General features: G+C 42.4%; 2 protein-coding genes across 3 annotated transcripts in view; both read left to right on the forward strand.

Annotated features, from left to right (window-relative positions):
- Positions 1-3,567, forward strand: part of cadpsa (Ca2+-dependent activator protein for secretion a) — a 151,730-nt gene extending 148,163 nt beyond the window's left edge. Inside the window, exons 32-33 of the mRNA XM_042090214.1 lie at positions 522-626; positions 2,247-3,567. Of these exons, the coding sequence (XP_041946148.1) occupies positions 522-626; positions 2,247-2,411 (270 nt within the window). The 3' untranslated portion in view covers positions 2,412-3,567. The remainder of the gene's footprint in view (positions 1-521; positions 627-2,246) is intronic.
- An 8,750-nt stretch (positions 3,568-12,317) lies between these two features.
- fezf2 (FEZ family zinc finger 2) lies at positions 12,318-15,161 on the forward strand. 2 transcript variants are annotated; one of them, XM_042090683.1, is made up of 5 exons: positions 12,318-12,424; positions 12,694-13,540; positions 13,772-13,906; positions 14,027-14,159; positions 14,797-15,161. In XM_042090683.1, exons 2-5 carry the CDS (start codon positions 12,752-12,754, stop codon positions 15,045-15,047), a joined length of 1,308 nt encoding a protein of 435 aa, XP_041946617.1. In that variant the 5' UTR covers positions 12,318-12,424; positions 12,694-12,751; the 3' UTR covers positions 15,048-15,161. The 2 variants fall into 2 exon arrangements, with proteins under 2 accessions (XP_041946617.1, XP_041946616.1); XM_042090682.1 differs by lacking the exon at positions 12,318-12,424 and having other exon boundaries at positions 12,616-13,540.
- The last annotated feature ends 4,466 nt before the right edge of the window (positions 15,162-19,627 follow it).

The following is a 19,627-nucleotide window of genomic DNA, read 5'->3' on the forward strand; positions in this document are numbered from 1 at the left end:
AAAACTTCTCCTTGACCTCTGTGTGACCTCTCCTAGTTTGTTCATCTTCATCTCTGGTCACATCAGAGTGACGCTCGTCACATACAGCAGCGAAGGGTGGGGGCAGGCAGGGGCAACTGAGCCAAGACACATTAGTTGGGGAGGATTTTGGAAAAGGATATCAAAGTTAGCAGGGATTGTGCCTGTCAGGTTGGTTAACCTAATGGACCATGACGCGTGTCATTTGATGTGTTCACAGATGCTTTTCCTCCCAATTTTGACCATTATATAGATTTAGATAGATAGATACACACATACACACATACATAGGGAGACAGATAGACTTTATTCAATACTTTGGAAGACATCATACATCTGATTCTCATGCACATTCTTACAAGGTTATCAAGGAATACATCTAAAAAGCTTATTTCCATTGTGGTGCACAATTTTCCCAATAAGTGTGTATGAGTGTATGTGTGTAAGAGAGACAGAATGTGTGTGTGTTTGTCTTGCTGGACAACCATGTGTTTGTGTTTCAGCAATGGTACAGCAGCACTATGAACCTCCTGGGCACCTGGCTAACAGACCGCATGGACCTCCAGCTTCACCTGTACCAGCTTAAGATCCTCATACGCATCGTCAAGGTAACCAGCACCTGTACCAGCTCAAGATACTCATACGCATCGTCAAGGTAACGCGCCAGGGCAACGGCAGAGACAAACAAAGGGCTGCAGACGCAGAAGGCAACTTCATGTAGGTTCACCAGTTTGGTGGCGGTTTGTGGCTTCGGTGGGCAGGTACGAAAGAAATGAGTTTCAGGTGAGATAACATGCCTTGTGCCACTTCAGCTAATATCCAACATCCATGCACATTTCCCTGGGTGGGTAATATAAGATAACATAAAGTACAACACAAAGCACAGTATAATAAATGCAAATATAGAATGCCTGCTTAACAGTCTTTTGGTCTTCTTAATGGGAGCTTTTACTGCCGGAAATGGGAAATGTTCTGATATATGGTTCCATAAAGAACCATGACTTTGTGTTGAACCTTTACATCAAGTGAAAGGTTCTTCACATTGTAAATGGTTCTTCAGAAAGACTATTGTCATACCTTTTCTTAAATGATTCTTCAAAGAACTATCGCCTTAAGGATTCTTTGAAGCACGGCAAATGGTTCTTCTATGGGGGGAGCTGTGTCGCAACAGGCTACAGCGCCCGTACCATGTTCAGGTCCAAGTGCCCACAGGGAAATCCGACCTGCGATCATTTCCCGATCCCACCCCATCTCTCTCTCTCTCTCTCTCTCTCTCTCTCTCTCTCTCTCTCTCACTTCCTGCCACACTTCACTGTCCTGTCTGAATAAAGGCAAAAAGTATACTTATAAAAAGGTTCTTCTGGAGAACCATTTACTTTTTAGAATGCAGGTAGTGTTCCAGGCAACACAAACACCAGAGAGGACCTCCATGCAAAATGCATGAGCACAGCTTGTTGACGTAAACTGTCCGCTGTCCGCAGAAGTGACGCCTCCACACGGTGGGAGGTGGGGACTCTCAGAATCCAGAGTATCTCCAAAGCCAACCTCTCCAGGCGCTAAATATTTCAGTGTGATCTTGGAGTGGGAGTCCGAGCAAGTCTTAAAGTAGAAATGAATCGATGACGTTCTTAAAACTGTCACTTCAAAGCTTTCTCTCCTCTTGTCTAGGCCTCTGGTATATCCCTGTGCCACGGTGGATTCAGACAGATCTCTCATATGGGCATCTTTTAGGAAATCCGTCAGACAGTGAGGGCCCTAATTTAAATGAAGGGCTAAGTGCCATGTCACTCAAAGAGCAAAGGTTGACCTAAAGCTACCATGTTACTTGTGGGAGCATCGAGCTGACCCACAAATGTTTGTGCTTAGAATCTTGCTCATGGTATTAAATTGGCAAATAGATTTTGCCTCGTTATTGAAAAAGCTTTAGTTAGACTTTAGATTTTGTGCTTTGCCAGCCATTTAAATGGCTGGCCAGAAGAATGAAAAGGCTGCATGAAAATATTTACAGAAATTAAAGTGAGAATTTTTATATACGTGCATGTTCCCACCAAATTATAAGGGTTATTGTCAGTAATATTTAATGATATTTACTTGAGAAGTTACAGTAATAGCATTATTTTTAACTTGTGTAAATGGACTGTTCTATGGGTGCTGAATAGGAAAGGCCTTCTTGTTCTAGTTCAACGCCACTTTTCTGAATCCTCTGACCTGTTTGGAATCTCCTCCAGAAAAAGTACAGGGACTTCCGGCTTCAGGGCGTGCTGGACTCCACCCTGAACAGCAAGATGTACGACACAGTCCGCCACCGGCTCATCCTGGAAGAGGCCACTGCGTCGGTGCGGGAGGGAGGGATGCAGGGCATATCGATGAAGGACAGCGACGAAGAGGACTGAAACAATATGGCCACCGATGCTGTTTCCCATCCACTTCCTCAGCCCACCACCACAATGCATGTTATAACCACTCAGCCATCTATTTTTTAACACACACTTGGTTCTCATTTCAGTCAGGTCTTCAGTGCCCTACGAGGGACCAGAAAAAAAAGAGCCATCAAGCTAAAAAAAAAAACAGATTAGATTTAATAGCTATTGTAATGATAAAATGGAAAATTAAAATAACATTGGTGTTGTACGATAAACAATAGAAAATGTCAAAACTTTCACCCTTCAGTGTCTAAGCAGTATGGAGTACCATTTCTGTGTGTGGAGTGAGATTATTAGGATAATACAAATGCTTGGTGTGTCCCTTTCCCGTGCAGGTCTCTAGCACGCTAGTCTTCACTGTAAATACATGAATGGTAGCCAGTTGTGCATAGGCCTCTTGACAGCTTCATGTCCAGTATGTCTGAATGGATGTCCAGTATGTCTAAATGGATGTCCAGTATGTCTGAATGGATGTCCAGTATGTCTGAATGGATGTCTGAATGGATGCCAAAATGCAACAACTTGATTGGGGGCATCACAACTGGTCGCCACGCTTAGGGAGTATCAGAAACTGTTATCTGTTTATGTCTACACTAGAATCTAAAGCTCTCAGTGGTCTCTGACCTGGAATAGAAAGAGTTCTGACACTTTGGTTTTTTTTTTTGTTTGTTTTTTAAAACAGCCGTTTTAGAAATCTACATTCCCAAAATATCAGTGATTTTTTTTCACAGACACTACCAATATTTTTTATGCTTTTGAACCATTCACAAATGATAAATATGTTATATTTTAGTTAAGTAGTATTTACATAATCTATTTCACAGGCAGGAGAATCTTGCCTCTGTTTAGCTTCCTCATCAATCATCCTTGCATATGATGTTCCCATTTCTGTTTTCCTCTGTGGATCGTAGGATGATGTCTGCCGCTCCTGCCTTGACCTTTGTTGTTTTTGGTGTGAAGACGATGCTGTACATTGCCCTCTGTGCAGTAGCTGCATGTCTCTCCTAAAGCTTTTGTTATTCTGTGTAAAGCTGCTGGTGGATTCATCTTGCTTCTGCCTTATGGTAAGCCCACAGTTGAGATACAAAAAACGTGGGCCTACGAGAATTAACAAAAGATATATATGTACAAAAATGAAATAAAAACATAGAAATTCATTTTTATGATTTTTTGTCTATTTCTTTTTGCGTTGTCTGTTCTAAACGTATCTCATAGGTTGCAATATCCTCTCTCATAAGTAGAGAGGTTATTGCAGTGATGAAATGACGTCTAATTCCTACCAACTGCAAAGGTCACAATAGCAGTCACAGCCCCCCACCCTGCCTGCCATAACAACATTTTCTTAAGACACGGGGAGATTAGTCCTTTGGATTAAAAGCATATCTCATTCTCAGGGGCCATATTCCAGACCAGAAGGAGTTTGCTAGAATGTCCAAAGATGATACACATCCCTTTCCATCCTCATATTGCACATCTCAACTAGATTAAAAAAAAAAAAAAAACTCCCCAAAGATTTCAAAACAAATCTGTCTCAAGAAAACAGATCGCACTGGCGGAGTCGTCTGAGGATTAAATATGAGGAATCAAATTAAACGAAGATGGGTATTTTAATTATTTCATAGGGGGATGCAAGGACTAATCCTTCTAAGAAGGTTGGATTGAGGCAGAAAAAAACATCCCTAACAACACTTGTTTATGGAACTCCAACAGAGAAAATAAACATGTGGTCTTTCACAGTAATAATATGCCTTTTACTGCACAATGGAAATGAAGGAATCCTTCAAACCTGTACCTGTCAAGTGGTGAAAATCATTTAATTTCACTGGCAGGTGCACAGCTGTGATAAGTGTTTGACTGGGGAGGTTTATTCATAACTTAACAGTTGTTACAGACAGTTCTAAATTAATCTTTGCATTGGTGTCACTTTGTATAGAAGAACGGTGGAATGTATGTACAGTATATACACACATGAAGATGATTAGCTAGATAGATTTATGTTGTTGGCTACTGTAGTGAACAGGAGTGACCTCCTGTAGCCAAATGGTTCTTATCACAGCACAGCTAAAGGAACCTCCAACTGAGGACACACTGGTGCCTGACTAGTTGCTTATGTGGTGGATGTACAGATAGAGACATAAGAGTATTTATTGTCCCATAGGGATAATCATTTCCACACATCTTCTTTCATGTTCCATAGCACAACAGCCATATGAAGTGTTTGGTTCCAAAACGCTATATCCTCCATTTCAATGCATTTTCATAAATCATTTTTTTTTTTTATTTGTTTTTCCAAGTACTTTCAGTGGAAATGTAATTGGGTATTGTTATTTGATTTATCTTTACTCAATCAAAACAACAGAACTGAAATTTTATATTACCTGAAATACTCAATTAAATAAACATGACTTATTAATGTTTTCAAAATTGGATTTATAGCGTTTTGGAACTAAACTCTTCACATGTAAAACACATACCCGCCCCCCCCCTGCAGTGTAGCAGTATGCTGAGAACTCTCCTCAAACAACTGTAGATGCCCAGCACCGAGCCTGCCTTCTTTAATAGTTCAGTTTCTTTGAGTGGCTGGAACTAGGAAAGGATGAATGTTTTTCAAGAGGATGAAATGGAAAAAGAAAAACCCATTTCATCCCCTTGAACACACAATCTACCTTCATCCTCGCTAGGGCCACAGGGCCACGGAGAGACAAATGAGAGACCTGGCTGGTGAAATATCTATGCTGGGACTACCACTGTGACCTAATTGTCAGACCTTACTGTTTTACGAAGACCCTGTTCTCTCCCTGATGTCTCTATAATCAACAAAGAAAGGGGAGGGAAGAGAGGGGGGGGGGGGGGTACAAAATGCCATAGCTCAGCATGACATGTGAGTGGCCTTGGATATCACACATTTAATTTCCCCATAAATCCCGTCGCAGTGCAACACTTTTTCCTGGGAGAGGACACAGTGACAGATTAATAGGACAGGAGATTTATTCCAGCACGATCTGAGCTGCTTTGGCTTTTAAGCCTCAATCAGGTTAGGAAATAGGAATGATAACAGTATCCAAATATCCAAATAAACGGTTCTCCAACTGACCGTCACAGCGAGAACTGGCCACAGATAAACACTCGCGGGGCGGGGTGGGTGTGAAGGGAGGGGTTGCTGAGAGCAGGGATGATGGTTCTCTCCTCTCCAACTTGCACACAGCATGCCACCATAGAGGTTATATGAAGGAGATCAAAACAAGAAATTGGAGAGGAAGAGAAACCGACTCGCGGTAAATTTGTACGGCCGAGCGCGGCATCAAGTGATACAGTTTTGTCATCCAGGCAATTTGTCCCGTATCTTGCACTAAATCAACAGGGTTGTATGCAGGGAAGCTTGACCACAGAGCAGTGTATGATCTACCTGATGTCGCTGAAAGCACAGCGTGCATGTAGCCGATGTCTCACTGCGATTCATATAGGAGGTGTTAGAAAGCATCCGAGTGATCCGACCACAATAAACAGGTAGATATCACATCCCCTTCAATAAAGGCTGCCCAAAGCCTCTTATGTATTTTTTTTTCATTGGCCACTCCACATCCGTTCTTATCGTGGCCTTAAGAAGGGAACACAAGCGCACTGATTAATTTTAGATCTTTTCTGTGAAAAGGATAGCTTAGCCTACGTGCGTTTAATGCAATCTCACGTCATGAATGACATGAATGCTCTGGGTGGCCCAAAGAAAGACAGATATGATACATGAACTGTTCCCTTTGTAATCAGAAGTACTCCACGGGGATAAATAGTTGCTTATGCCAAGCCTGTGATTGTGCTTATAGTGCATACCTTTTACAGATAATCTCTTCCTTGAAAGAGTGGAAATGCATCTTAAAACAATAATTATTAAATAAATAAATAAATCAATATTTGACACAATTTGGAAGAGAAAATTGATGACTTAAATGGACTTAATACATTACTAAATATATACGGTATGATGTGGGACCATTGTCGTTCAAACACATACACTTGTGCACATGTTCATACACATTTATTATGGTGACATCATTATGACTCACCATACTGCTAGATCTAGAAATACTAAAAATAAAAACAGCGAAACTCATTTTCTGGGAGCCTGCTTTATTGCCCTGCAGTGAGGGAAAAAAATTCAAATACAGATCAAAAATTCATTCAGGCAGCACTAAAGTCACCTATTATGCATGTCTGTCATGGGCCACTGGGGTCCTGCAGGACTTGAGGGGACAGAAACTTGTCCATTTTGTGGATGGTGCCAAATCTAGTGGACACACAGGCTCTGTGAGTACTGAGCAGGAGGGTAAAGCGTGGTCTCTGAGGTCGCTGCGTGCGGCTCCTCTCTGTCAGTCCTCCTCAGCATTGTCCTGCATGGTCCGGCGCCTTTCAGATCCATGCTCTCAGAATCAAAGGTGGAGCCCGACCCTTCACTCACTGAAAAAACACCAGGCCTTTTCCATTCCAAACAGACAACATGGACGATGCGGGTAGGGGCAAAAGCAGCCGATTACATTTTGGGGGTTGAGCGGGGCTGGTATGGGAGGAGTGGGGTATGCAGGAAGAGGTGCATTAACGTTACAAGCTACTTCAAGAGAATAACAAAATAAAAGAATGATGATGGCTAAAAGAGAATGTACCAGAAAGGCTGAGGGCCAATTCACAAGGCTGGTTTCTGTGTGTGAGGGTGTGTTTATAAATATATTTGTACATGAGTGCACTTGTCTGAGACCAGCTCTGTTTGTGTTTGTATGTACTTGTAGTTGTGGGACAGCAAAGACAGCAAGTGTGTTTTTTAATGAAAGAGAGTACATGTGAGTATGGATGTGTGTGTACTGAGTATCTGTTTTTGTATCTGTGTGTGTGTGTGTGTGTGTGTGTGTGTGTGTGTGTGTGTGTGTGAGCCAGTGAAGAGAGGCAAACGGACAGGCGCCGTGGTGAGGGATGATGGGAGACAGGTGAGAGGCAGGAGATCTGAGCGGCTGGGGCGGCACAGGCACACACACACGCACACACACACACACACACACACGCACGCACGCACGCACGCACGCACGCACGCACGCACGCGCGCACACACACACACACACACACACACACGGACACGCAGCCTGCAGGACAAACACGTTGGCTGACAAAAGGACTCACTCAAGAATACATTTAAAAAAACAGCCAGATCTGCACTCCACCACACACCACCACATGCTTCCCCAACTCTCCACAGAGCCTGGACAAGAACATGTGTGTTTGTGTCCCTCAACGAGAGGAAAAACCTCTCAAAAACAACCAAGAAAAAATGTACTTCTGTTCAACTACACATGTTGGCGATTGATGGAATATCTTGCTAATTTCTCGCGTCACGTCATCCTGTTGACACAGCCCAATTGACGTGCAAATGAAACAGTGTTCTTCTCCTGTCACAGATTTCAATATCGCACCTCACACACCCCCCCGCAAATGAGTGGAGGAGTCGGAGGCAGACAGCTGGGGGGGGGGGGACTGCATGGTGACAGATGACACAGGGGGGTCCAGGGGTGATTGGACCTTTCACTCTCCCACCTTTGCAAACAGCACAGGAAAGGAGAGAGAGGAAGAGAGAGAGAGGAAGAGAGAAGAAGAGAGGGGGAGAGGAAGAGGGGAGGGGGTGGTAAGATAGCAGCACATATTGAAAGGAGGAAGTGCTCGCCCTCCATGGCACATTGTTGGCACATGTGCACCCTTCCCTCTAGTCTCACTGCTTGGATGTTCATGTCAGGCAGAAAGAGAGAGAGAGGCAGAAAGAGATAGAGAGAGAGGGAGAGGGAGAAAGAGGGAGAGAGAGAGGCAGAAAGAGAGAGAGAGAGAGAGAGAGAGAGAGAGAGAGAGAGAGAGAGAGAGAGAGAGAGAGAGAGAGAGGCAGAAAGAGAGAGAGAGATGAAGTTGTGATCCTCTTTGTCGCGAGCAGGGGGACCGAGCGACCAGCGTTGGCACGGCGACTCGACTGGCCAGCGAGGCCCACTGACAGACACAATTAGCCGCACTGCATTGTCATGCACGCTGCCAAGGGAGGCTCGACGCTCGGCGCTTGGCGCCGGCCCAACTTCCACAGCAATCCTCTCGCTCACTCTCGTCCCGCCACGTATTGTGACATAGCATCTTGCCACTTCCTCGAAGATGGTAATTGAGGCATTGTTGTTGTCTTTTTTCCAACCAATGAAGCAAGTTGTTTACAAACAACAGTTCAGTACCTTCAGTGCAAATATGGTCTTAGGCCTACGCATTCACCATTCCATCAAGCTGGGAAGATTTTCCTTTTTTTGTCTATAGTACAATGATCTAATGAGCCTTCATTGTAGTCAAGAGACCGAGACAACAGTGCAAACGATGGCACTGTGAGAAGCTAAGCACAGCAAAGGCATCTTCTTGATACATCACAGACATCAAGCAAGGACTCCATTTTAATTTCCTTGAAAATGCAATTAACAATTTTGTTTTGTTTTTAATAGCTATTGATATTAGAGCTCAACAGCCAATAAAAAGCACCCCTCCACTCAGTGATCCCGATGCACCCATGTTGATTGGCTGGGACTGTTGATGCAACCATGTTGATTGGTTAGGACTGTTTATGTCTCGGTCAGAGCCACTATGTTTTCTTCCTATTTACAGAGCCTGGACTGTGTACAAACATCAGAGTTTTGCTAAGTATAAACACAGAGCAAACTACTAGAGGATTGTGAGGAGCAATTCAATGAATTTGCCAAACTTGTTTTGTCTAGAATCATGGACTATATACCTTTAATTGAATTCCATACTTTTATTTCATATGTTAAAATGGAGTCATTATAATATGACTCCATTTTAACATAAAACACATCCTCAGTACTATATATTTTAAAGATTTCTTTTTACAATCTGACTCATTAAGATTGAATTGGTGGTTAACACATTGGCTTCTTTATACCGGTTGGAAATCGCTGCAGCGTGACTGTGGTGGTTGACGTGCCTTTCCAAGAACAATATGAGTGGTGTTTAATTGACAGGAATACCTGTCATTATGCCTCATTTTCTCCCTTGTAACAGATGGTCCGGAGGGTCTTCACAGAATGGGTCTATAAATGCCCCGGAGGGGGGCAAATCAGCTACAGCGCGGGGTGAAATGTGTCCCCGAGGGTGAGTGCTTGTCCCTTGCAGTGTTGGTGTCGGCAGTGCTGAGCGTGTCTCTCGCACGTCTCCCGTGCTGATAACCTCATTAAGACATTTTACACCACAGAAGAAAAGACGTTTCACTGTGTATCTGTCTATGTTGCTCCAGACAGGTGCTGCCATGTTGTGTTAGTGCTTCCTGTGTTCATGTTGTGTTTGTATGTTCACATCAACATGCCAGTACACTATATATGCCAGTTTCTTTCTGGTCAAAGACAGGGCATGCACAGACTTTCTGGATATGCAGCAACTGCAAAACTTTTTTTTTGCAAGCATGGCTGCTGAAAGACCCTGGTGTGCACTTGCAGCAGGCAAGTGGAGTTCGTATCAGAGGCAAAGGTGGCAGCTTGTGCAAGGAGCGCTTGAATACTGAGTGCAACTGACAGCATTCTGAGCAACAGACAGCATCTGAGAGTTCAGAAGAGAAGGGCTGTTGATATCAGATGTGAACACTTTGAAATCGGTGCCTTCCCCCTCGCTGCCTTATCAGCACTCTCTCTCTTGTCAGGACCCCTTGCTTTCATCTCAAACATGCTGCTCTGCCTCTTTCTCCTCAAGATGTGTCTGTGCCATTGCACTAGTCCATCACTCTAAGTAGAGTTGACATCACTGGTGTTGTGATCACTTTGGGCACACAGGCCCATTCTCATTGGCAGGTCACGCAGTAAATTTCCCTACATGTTTCTTGCTCCTGTTAACTCAGCAGTAGTGTGGTGTGGAGCACTCTTGCCATCTGCTGAATAAATAAATTAAAAAAAAAAAAACATTCAAAAAGGATCATTTGTAAAAAAAAATATTTTTGCTGTCAGTGTCCATTGCACCTGATGGTCTATAAAAGGGATTCGTTCACACTTCACCTGTATACTAAATTATGTAAAAGTGGGCGAAATTAGAACTGTAAATGGGAGAATCAGAGAGTCATGGTTGTAGTTTGGACTCTTGAGGCCTCTCAAAGTCATAACAGAGGACTACAATCCTTTGATTATAGCCTGTTCATGTGTAGTCTACTCGGTGTGGGCCTATACTATTTATTTCGCCTGTATATTATGTTATTTATCTAAACACGTGATTAAATATGTTACCGTGTAGAAAAATAAACAAACATTGTCATGTAAATTATTTTCTATCGACTGCGTGGTGAATATGTTTGCGTCCGCAATATAAGAGCAAAGTCTCTCAAGTCGATTCCTGAGCTAATTGGGGAACGTGTTAATACCAAGTAGTGGGCCGGGGTTACAGCAATAGGATCAATGTTTATTGTGTGGACGAGCCGGTAATTGGGCTTGAATAAACTCAAATTAGAGTTGGGACATTTACATATGAGAGGACTTAGTGGGACTGGTTTAAACCCTTCCACTGAGAAGCTGCAGGTGTGTAGACTAACGGAGTTCTAGCAACTCACCGTCAGCTCACTACACAGGCTTTAATTATGTTGTTAAATGAGCAAAATTGCACATTTTATTTTTAAAATCAATTTTTAGTGGTGACGAAAACAAGTTGTAAAGCAAAATGTATGTTCAATAAAATATGCTAAGCATTTATCTTAACACATGCACGAACGCGGCTGAGTTCTATTTTGTTTCTACTTTTAAAATAATGAAACACATATGCCTATGTATAATGTAGGCTACAGCCTAAAAATCACAAAAATCATGTTCATGTCCAGAAGTAATCAAAACTCATACGAATTGAAGCCAAGTAATTTTAACCAATGAGACGGCTAATATATTATTAACTTGTAAAGTGTTTTGATGTTTAATGTTGTACATCTCAGGTAAAACGGCCGGCAAACAAATGAATTCAAGCTGGTGCTTACAAAAAGCAAAGAGTAGGACTGGTCATTGTAGCAAGCCCACTAAACTCTGGATTCTAACAAACTTTTTTATATCTGTGCAAAAAGGCTCCTTTTCATTTCTGGGTATACCTCTGGCCAGGCTAAGTCTTTTCTTTCCTCCTTTAATCCGGCCTTTTCTCTGAGAAAACACAAAACCAGGTTCCACGCAGTGCTTTAGTGGCTAAAAGTGAAAGAGCTGCTTTTTGGGGGGCTCAGCACTGAAGCGCTCGGGAGAATTGCTCTCTCTCTGAATGGCTGAAGGAGGAAAACCGTTTAATAGGATCCAAGGGAGGTTCTGCAATCTGCTCCTTAAACAGGTGGAAATGGGACTTATTCAATTATACAAATAGTAAGTATAAACCAGCATGGAAAAAACATTTTCATCCACAAGGATTAACGTGCAATGAAAACTGAGTTCAGATGAATTGGGGTGTACCTGAATCCCATATTGCTCCAACTAAATTATGCTTCAATAGAAAAACGTCACGGGAAGGAGTGCAACTCATACTGGCGAATGCATATGGTGAATGATCTAATTATAAAATATTACACGAATCATGACATTAATCATCCCAAACGAATATGACTACACTATATTTTGTCCATTTCCACGTGTTGATCTGTTGCAACATATGGAACCGCGCGTGAGAGGCAGATATGGAGACGAAGACATAAATAATATTCTGTAATAACTGTCATACAGAGTGCCCCCCCCCCCCCACCACACACACACACACGCACACACACCCCGTGGGCGCGTATAAATGGGCGGTAGGGGAAGAAACTGGTGATGGCGTCGCCTTGTCCCCCTGATCCGAGGGAGCCCATGTGATGTCAGATAAATACTAAAGACAGTGATGATCTGAGGCTGATGAGGATGTCTGCTTGTAAAATGTGACAGTGCGGTCACGCAACTCTCCCTGAATACATCTGCTGTCGCTCCGAAAAAAAGGTAAACTACAACACTGACTGGGACGCACATTTGCCATTCCGTTTTTCTGAGGTGTGAATAGGGTTGAACTTAGAGGGGGGGGTTTCTTTTTCTTTTCCTAACGAGCTCTGTAATGTCCTGTTAATTTTGTGTGTACTAGTTAATGAGCATTAATCTGCTACCCCTGGTCGCTATTGTTCGGGCGATGACCATTTGAATGCAAATGGGTGACATTGTAAAAGCAAGGTGCTTATTAAACCAATGTGTGTCCTGGCTTTTCTGAAATTCAGGAGGCGAGGACTGGGCGGCCGGCTGCGCGATCGCTGCTCACACCAAGTTGGACTAAAAATGGCAAACTCTCTTCCTCTCGAAACGGTCATGGCCTGCCCGGGACTAGGCAGCAGGACAGGGGCCACTGCTGCACCGAAGGCCCTGGCTTTCTCCATCGACAGGATCATGTCCAAGACTTCGGAACCAAAGGGCTCGTCGGGCGACCGCCGAGGACTGGACGTCTCCGAGGGCAAAAAGATGGTCGGCCTGTGTTCTCCTATACCCTGCATGATTCCCATCCAGCATTTCGGCTACGACTTGCAAGCCAAGGCGCTGATGAACTACTCCGAGTTGTGGAAAGCTAATTTTCGGGGCACACTATGCACTTCTGCCGGGATGTGCAAAGCCAACTGCGGGATGTGTGGCAAAACAGACTCGGGGTTCAAGCACTCCTTGCTCCCGGGGGCCAGAGTGATCAAACCCCAAGTCATTCACCAAGCCATGGCGATGCCAACCAACGGTTCTTTGTACTATTTCAATTATTTGGACTCTGCATATCACCAGTCAGATTTGCTAAGCGGACATTTGTTCTCATCTGCCTTGGCTAATTCTCAGGCGCAAGCTTCCCTTAGCGCACACCACAAACTTCTGCTGTTGGAGAACGCAAAACTGGCTAGCGCAACTGCGGACAAATTCCCAACACCGCAGTACCCACATAAAGAGCACCTACCGGGACAACTGGACCAGATTGTGAAAGAGAACCACACCTTGTCGTCGGAAAAAAATGGAGCGAAAGCGCACAATAAAGCCAATAATTGCGCAGCGGACGGGAAACCCAAAAACTTCACTTGCGAAGTATGCGGAAAGGTATGTAAGATATAACCGTTTTCACTTTCGTTGCTCAACATCATAATCAGTACATATAAAGTGTACAAATAGGCAATACCGAAATATCAATTTATATTTCGTTACTGATTTGGCTGTGATTTCTAATTTGGACAGCGTTTGAAAAATGTCTAAAAGCAAAAACATTTAGGTGGCTAAATGATAGCATATCTGCACAGCATAGCTGAACATTCGTTTGTATTTTTTCCACAGGTGTTTAATGCCCACTATAACCTCACGCGTCACATGCCGGTACACACGGGCGCAAGACCTTTTGTGTGTAAAGTATGCGGAAAGGGATTCCGCCAGGCGAGCACACTATGCAGACACAAAATCATCCACACGCAGGTGAGTGAGGGGAGCTATTACTTGTTCACCGAAATTAAAGCCTGTTAGAGCTATTTGATATATTCACTTGGGTCTGACTTCAAAATAAAAAAAAAACATTTCCCCTTTATTTTTTTAAAGGAGAAACCACACAAGTGCAACCAGTGCGGGAAAGCGTTCAACAGAAGCTCAACCTTAAACACTCATGTCCGAATCCACGCAGGATACAAACCTTTTATCTGTGAATTCTGTGGCAAAGGTTTTCATCAAAAAGGTAAATACACTGAACAATAAGCCTTTTTGCTAAAAAATGAAATGAGATGGTAAATTGTAAAATTGTGAAAATATGCTTAAGAAGAAACCACATTATCACTAGAACAATAGGGTACTATAAGTATTGACACTGAAGCAAGAAATAAAATAGAATACTAGGCTATAGAGAATTGCAGTAGGCTGACTTATATATTGTATACAAATAATAAGATCTTCATCCACTCTTTCGTTTAGTTGGCCTGTTGCTTAAAAGTCGCTTAAAAACAAATGGAGTGGATAGAGATGCCATTTCTGCCGTGAACAAGCTGGTTACATCAGTGCAAATGCAAGCTGTCATTTTACACTAACTAACTCTCCCCTTCAGATTTTTGTCAATTCCTATGGGTCAATGGATAGACCTTTCACGGGTTTTTAATCCGACAGTTTTCGGCTGTTTTGCGGTTGATCTTTACAAAGTTTGACAACTTCTTGACTTCAACATGCAAAATGCTGATTAATGAAGGCTGGGGGATGAAAGTCTTTTGTCTGGCGCTACCTAATTGTGACCCGTCGACCTCGTGGAGAATGAAGAATTCTCCCATAATGTTGTTGCTTTAATGTACGTCATGTTTACATTGTTCCACAATTTTCGTTGATAGGAAACTACAAAAACCACAAGCTGACGCACAGCGGAGAGAAGCAGTTCAAGTGCTCCATCTGTAACAAGGCCTTCCACCAAGTCTACAACCTTACTTTCCATATGCATACCCACAACGACAAGAAACCCTTCACCTGCGGCACGTGTGGCAAAGGCTTCTGCCGGAACTTTGACTTGAAAAAGCACATAAGGAAATTGCACGATAATACGATAATTGCGGGAAATGATTCTTCCAGAGGACTCCCAAGCTGAGGCCAATTCAAGGCCGCAGATGGACTGATGAACAGATATATTTCTTTCAATTTGTTGTAAATAGACAATTCATCTCATACAATTACACAAAATATCCTACACTGCTGTAATATGACATTTCTGGGCATACGTTTTTTTAATTGAATAGCAGTTCGATGATCATTTGACTTAATTGTATATAACTATATTAATAAAATGTTATTTAAAAGTGTTTACCTGAACGAAGTTTTATGCATAAAACTTGGAATTATAGCTACTTAAATGTCAGACAAATGTATCTATTTGTGTGCGTAAAATCACTGTTTGGTCATTTGTTGGCATCTATAACTATGAAATTGTTTAAAATAAAATGCAATCGAATACGTAAAAAATAAGCTGATAATACAGTTTTCAACATCAGCTAAATCCATGTTGAGACGAGGGGAGCAAAGAGAACATCTGTTTGTGATAGCACAATTATTGGAATACAGAACCTTCTCTTGGTGGTATAAATGATAATTATTATTATTATTATTATTATCAATATTATTATTATTATTAGTAGTAGTAGTAGTGGTAGTAGCAGTATTAGACTACTTTATTATTCATAGCATTATGGCGCGGTGGAAATAACCCATCAAGTAATGAAGTGTCAGAACAAATTATTTGTTTGGCAATTAATCCTTAGATTTTTTCACTGGACGATAGAGAGGATAGAAAATAAGTATCTTGCTTGGGTTTGTGAATTAATATAAACTGACTTTATTTAGGCTATGGCCTGCCGCTAACTGTGGTCATATCACTTTGGAATTGTATGCCCATATTGACCATGCCGGCACTCCATATTTTGTAATTTACATATTTGTTTTTTTTTCTCCTTCCGTTGAACTATGGTAGGCCCTAGGAGATATATTTAATGTAATCACCACGTGACTGAATATAGCTGAAACGGTTAAAAAGAAGAATTACTTTCCAATATGACAACACACTTGACACCGTTTTAATGCCTCAAATTATCAGATAAAACATGGACTCTTCAAAGCCCATTACATTAATCAGCTAACGGGCCTCGGGGGAACTCTCAGCGCATCTACCATTCCTCATCAGTGCCCTGTGTCATAATAAAACCCTTGGACTAAATCAGCCACGTTTTCGCTCATCTGGTCCACTTTAATGTGGAATCATGAATTCTCTGCACGTCTCCTGGAATAATATTATCTTTGACCGCCAACAGAAATTCTGATCTGAGACCAGAAACGTGCTCTCAAATGCCAGCCTCCCAATTAAGACGCATTTAGTAGTTAAACACCGCGCGTTAGGACTGGAAAGAAGGCTAATGTCACCCACTGGATAGTCTATTCACCTTCTCCGAGAAGAAATGGTAAAAGTGATTTAGATTCCATATGTAGCCTAGATCTCTGGGTTTCATTACTGCTCTCATGGCATAAGTATATGCAACACTTAGAACATGGAAAACCTATTTTAAATAGGCCTAGGCCTATTTTTTCGGAACATGTTATTAATATTTGCGTTGTCTAGCCAGATGTCAAAAAATATTCAGCTATTCATTAGAGCCGCCATCGTTTATTGTGGTGTCTGTGTTAAAATGCTCCAGCTCTTAAATTCTGCATTTCATAGGCGTAAGTCTCCCATAGCTGGCCAACAGAACCCTGATTACAATTTTTTCATCGGCTAAAATGTATCATTCTTCTTTGAACACCTGTAGGCCCGCAACTACCCCTAAGATGAGACTTCTGACAAGCTGTGCACTTTCATGATTTTCAGCCCTCAACGACAGCAAAGGATTAGTGGTGGTGGTGGGGAGACGGAGGGGAAGATGTGGTCAATCAAATTCCAATACAAACATATCGGAATGATATCGCGACGTCTGTTATGCTCAATTAAACAATAAACACGCAATTAAACTCATATCTCCCACCCACTGTCGAATATATCCATGAGCGTTCTCCCATTTAACAATGCATGTTCCCATTTGCAAAATCGAGATCACGCTGCCCTTTTTATTTTGTTTGAGAAATTACACACTGAAACAGAAGACATGAAATGTCATTCGATGCAAGTTTAGTAAAAATACATTTAGCCTACTTACAACACACACACACACACGGTGTGTGTATCTGTGTGTAAAAGCCTTCTTGTTCAACGGCGAAGAAAGAAGAGTAGGGAGGTAAACAACCTAAAGGCAGACTCGTTGGCCTTTTCTCTGCACTTACCTCTTCAACATCTGAGCAACCAGCTTTGCTTCTAGAAACATGTTAATTGACAACGGAGCTCATTACGGCATGCACATGCAGAGAGAGATTACAGGCACAAGAGCGCATTAATGAACTGTCAACAACTGAGAGCATGTACGAGCCTGGGATCACCCAAAACGGAGGCATTTATAAACGACAAAAGACTCGGCCGAGACGGGCTGAAAAGGAGACCCAGACTTTTGTTTGGTCAACTCAATTGATTGTAAATGGAAGATTAACATGGCCAGCGTCATCATTTTTTAAGAGGCGATGGAGAAAGCATCCAATTAAGTCCACCAAATGTTAACTACATCGCTTTCCCCCTTTTTCAACCCAAATGAAATTCTAATTAAACCGTCCTTCGCGATTTGGAAAGCAATTTCTCTCCCGGCTGGAGGAGAGTGGCCTAGTTGTGTTACTCGTTAGAAGAAGCGTTAGTTCTTGGCACAAAGAGCTGGAAAGGCACATTGTAAAACGCCAAGGGGAAGTTAATGAGCATCAGCCGAGGTCCTTGGATCTATTCCTGGGGAATGGTGGTGAAAGGACAGGATCTAGCCAGCCTACTGCATGGTGTTCCAAACCATGTCTTTATATTTAAAATGCTCAAAAGGACAATCGTCAGTGTCTTTGACAACATTTATAGAGACAATATTATGTTACACAGTAAAACATATATTAAAAACATGCCCAATGTGATTATACAATTCAATACACCGAGTCATTGTGCACTGAATCAAAATAGCAATTGAGACTATTATATTAGGCCTACTTAGGAATTAAGGAAACATATAGGAGATTGCTAAAAAAAATGTGGGCATTTTTGTCTGCGGTAGTTGGCGCATGGGTGTGACAGAACAATACACACACATGTCCATAAGGCCTTCAAGGGCATGGTCTGAGAAGGTGCTTTATGGCTTGCAGCAGCTCAGTGTGCATCGTGCAGGAGCTGTGCCCAGGCTGTTTGGCCCCACTGAATTCACATCAATGTCAGACGCTCGTATGACCTCCATTCAGAGGAAGTCTTTCGAGCTCGGGGCAACAGAGCTGAAGGGGACCTTCTGTCCTTCTGCCCACTACGTTAGCGCTAATGTCTTAAGAGACGGGGCCTTGACCTCCAAACAGTCTGATCCACATTTCATTGGCTTATCATCCTGTCCAGTTGACTGCCAACACATTCAAAACTCATTAAGGGGAGAAAAATCAAAACAAACAAATAAAAGATATAGACTCAGTCTGGCTGACATCTATAGCGAAGGAATACATCGGGAAGTTGAATTAATTAAAAATAGAGCAAAGGTTTATTTATCAAAGGTCAGAGGTTTTTGTTTTTTGTCAATATAGGATTTGTGTTCATATCTATTGTCCAGTGGGATTGCTAATTCTGGGATGTCCGGTGCTAATCCTTTTGACCCAGGATGCCCCTCCTGAGTCTTCCACTGTTGCCTTCAGTCCCCATCTAGGCTTATTTAGGAGACAGGTCCAAAGGCTGGTTTGTTAAAGCAACACTATGGCCTGGTGGGTGGGGGTGGATTTCATTAGTTTGTGTCTCAATCTTAAACTAATTAATTTATAACAATCTATTACAATGTCACAATAGAATGCATTGCGCATAAAAAGGATTGTCACTGATACCCACACACACCATCCCAATTAATTTGTGAGGGTGATATTAGCAATGAGGAGGAGAAAATAACCACAATGTTGAAGTCTAATTTCTGGGGGACAAAAACACTACAGGAGCTCTTGAACTATCAGCAACAGTCCAATAGCATCAAGTGGCGAGAATTCCCTGACTAGCTCATGTGCAAAAACAGCTGTTTCTGTTTAAGTGCACTACAACACCGCATGTGACAAACGGTTTAGTTCTAAGAACTACTTCTAAGAAAACCGATAAGTAGCGATGAATGTGTTGGCACATACAAAAAGTATGATTTAGCGAAATGTCCCAATATCTTTGTGAAACGCACAATCAGAATTTTGAAAGGAGCTCAAGCAATTGTTGAGACCAAGTTCTTCAAAAAGCTTCCTCATGAAAGATATACTATATATTTTTTGAAAATACTCTTTAAAAATCTAAAAGGGCTGTTTAACAACCGATGGCTCTCGGACCCTTTTTCCATGCGCATTCATATTTAATTCCCTACTTCTCATTTCTGTCCATTTGCTGGAGAAATGATGCCCATGTTGGAGGGCTGCTTTCTGCTAATCCCACCAGACTGGAGGAGGCTGGGATTAAGTCCAGGTGTCTGCGTGTTGTGCCCGACCGTTCTCCGCGTCTGGCACTGGCCGGGGGGCGGGAGGGCAGAGGTCCTCCAGAGTGTGTGCCCCCTGCCACACCAGGGAATG

Source organism: Alosa sapidissima, chromosome 4, assembly GCF_018492685.1.
Source record: "Alosa sapidissima isolate fAloSap1 chromosome 4, fAloSap1.pri, whole genome shotgun sequence".
In the NCBI taxonomy this organism is placed as follows: domain Eukaryota; kingdom Metazoa; phylum Chordata; class Actinopteri; order Clupeiformes; family Clupeidae; genus Alosa; species Alosa sapidissima.

What these genes read in the sequence shown, in the direction of transcription:
- fezf2 (XM_042090682.1), top strand. Translation starts at nt 12,665, where the DNA reads ATGTGTGTCCTGGCTTTTCTGAAATTCAGGAGGCGAGGACTGGGCGGC. An exon ending in CTTGCGAAGTATGCGGAAAG is followed by an intron (nt 13,541 to 13,771) that starts GTATGTAAGATA and finishes TTTTTTCCACAG; the next exon opens with GTGTTTAATGCCCACTATAA. An exon ending in ACAAAATCATCCACACGCAG is followed by an intron (nt 13,907 to 14,026) that starts GTGAGTGAGGGG and finishes ATTTTTTTAAAG; the next exon opens with GAGAAACCACACAAGTGCAA.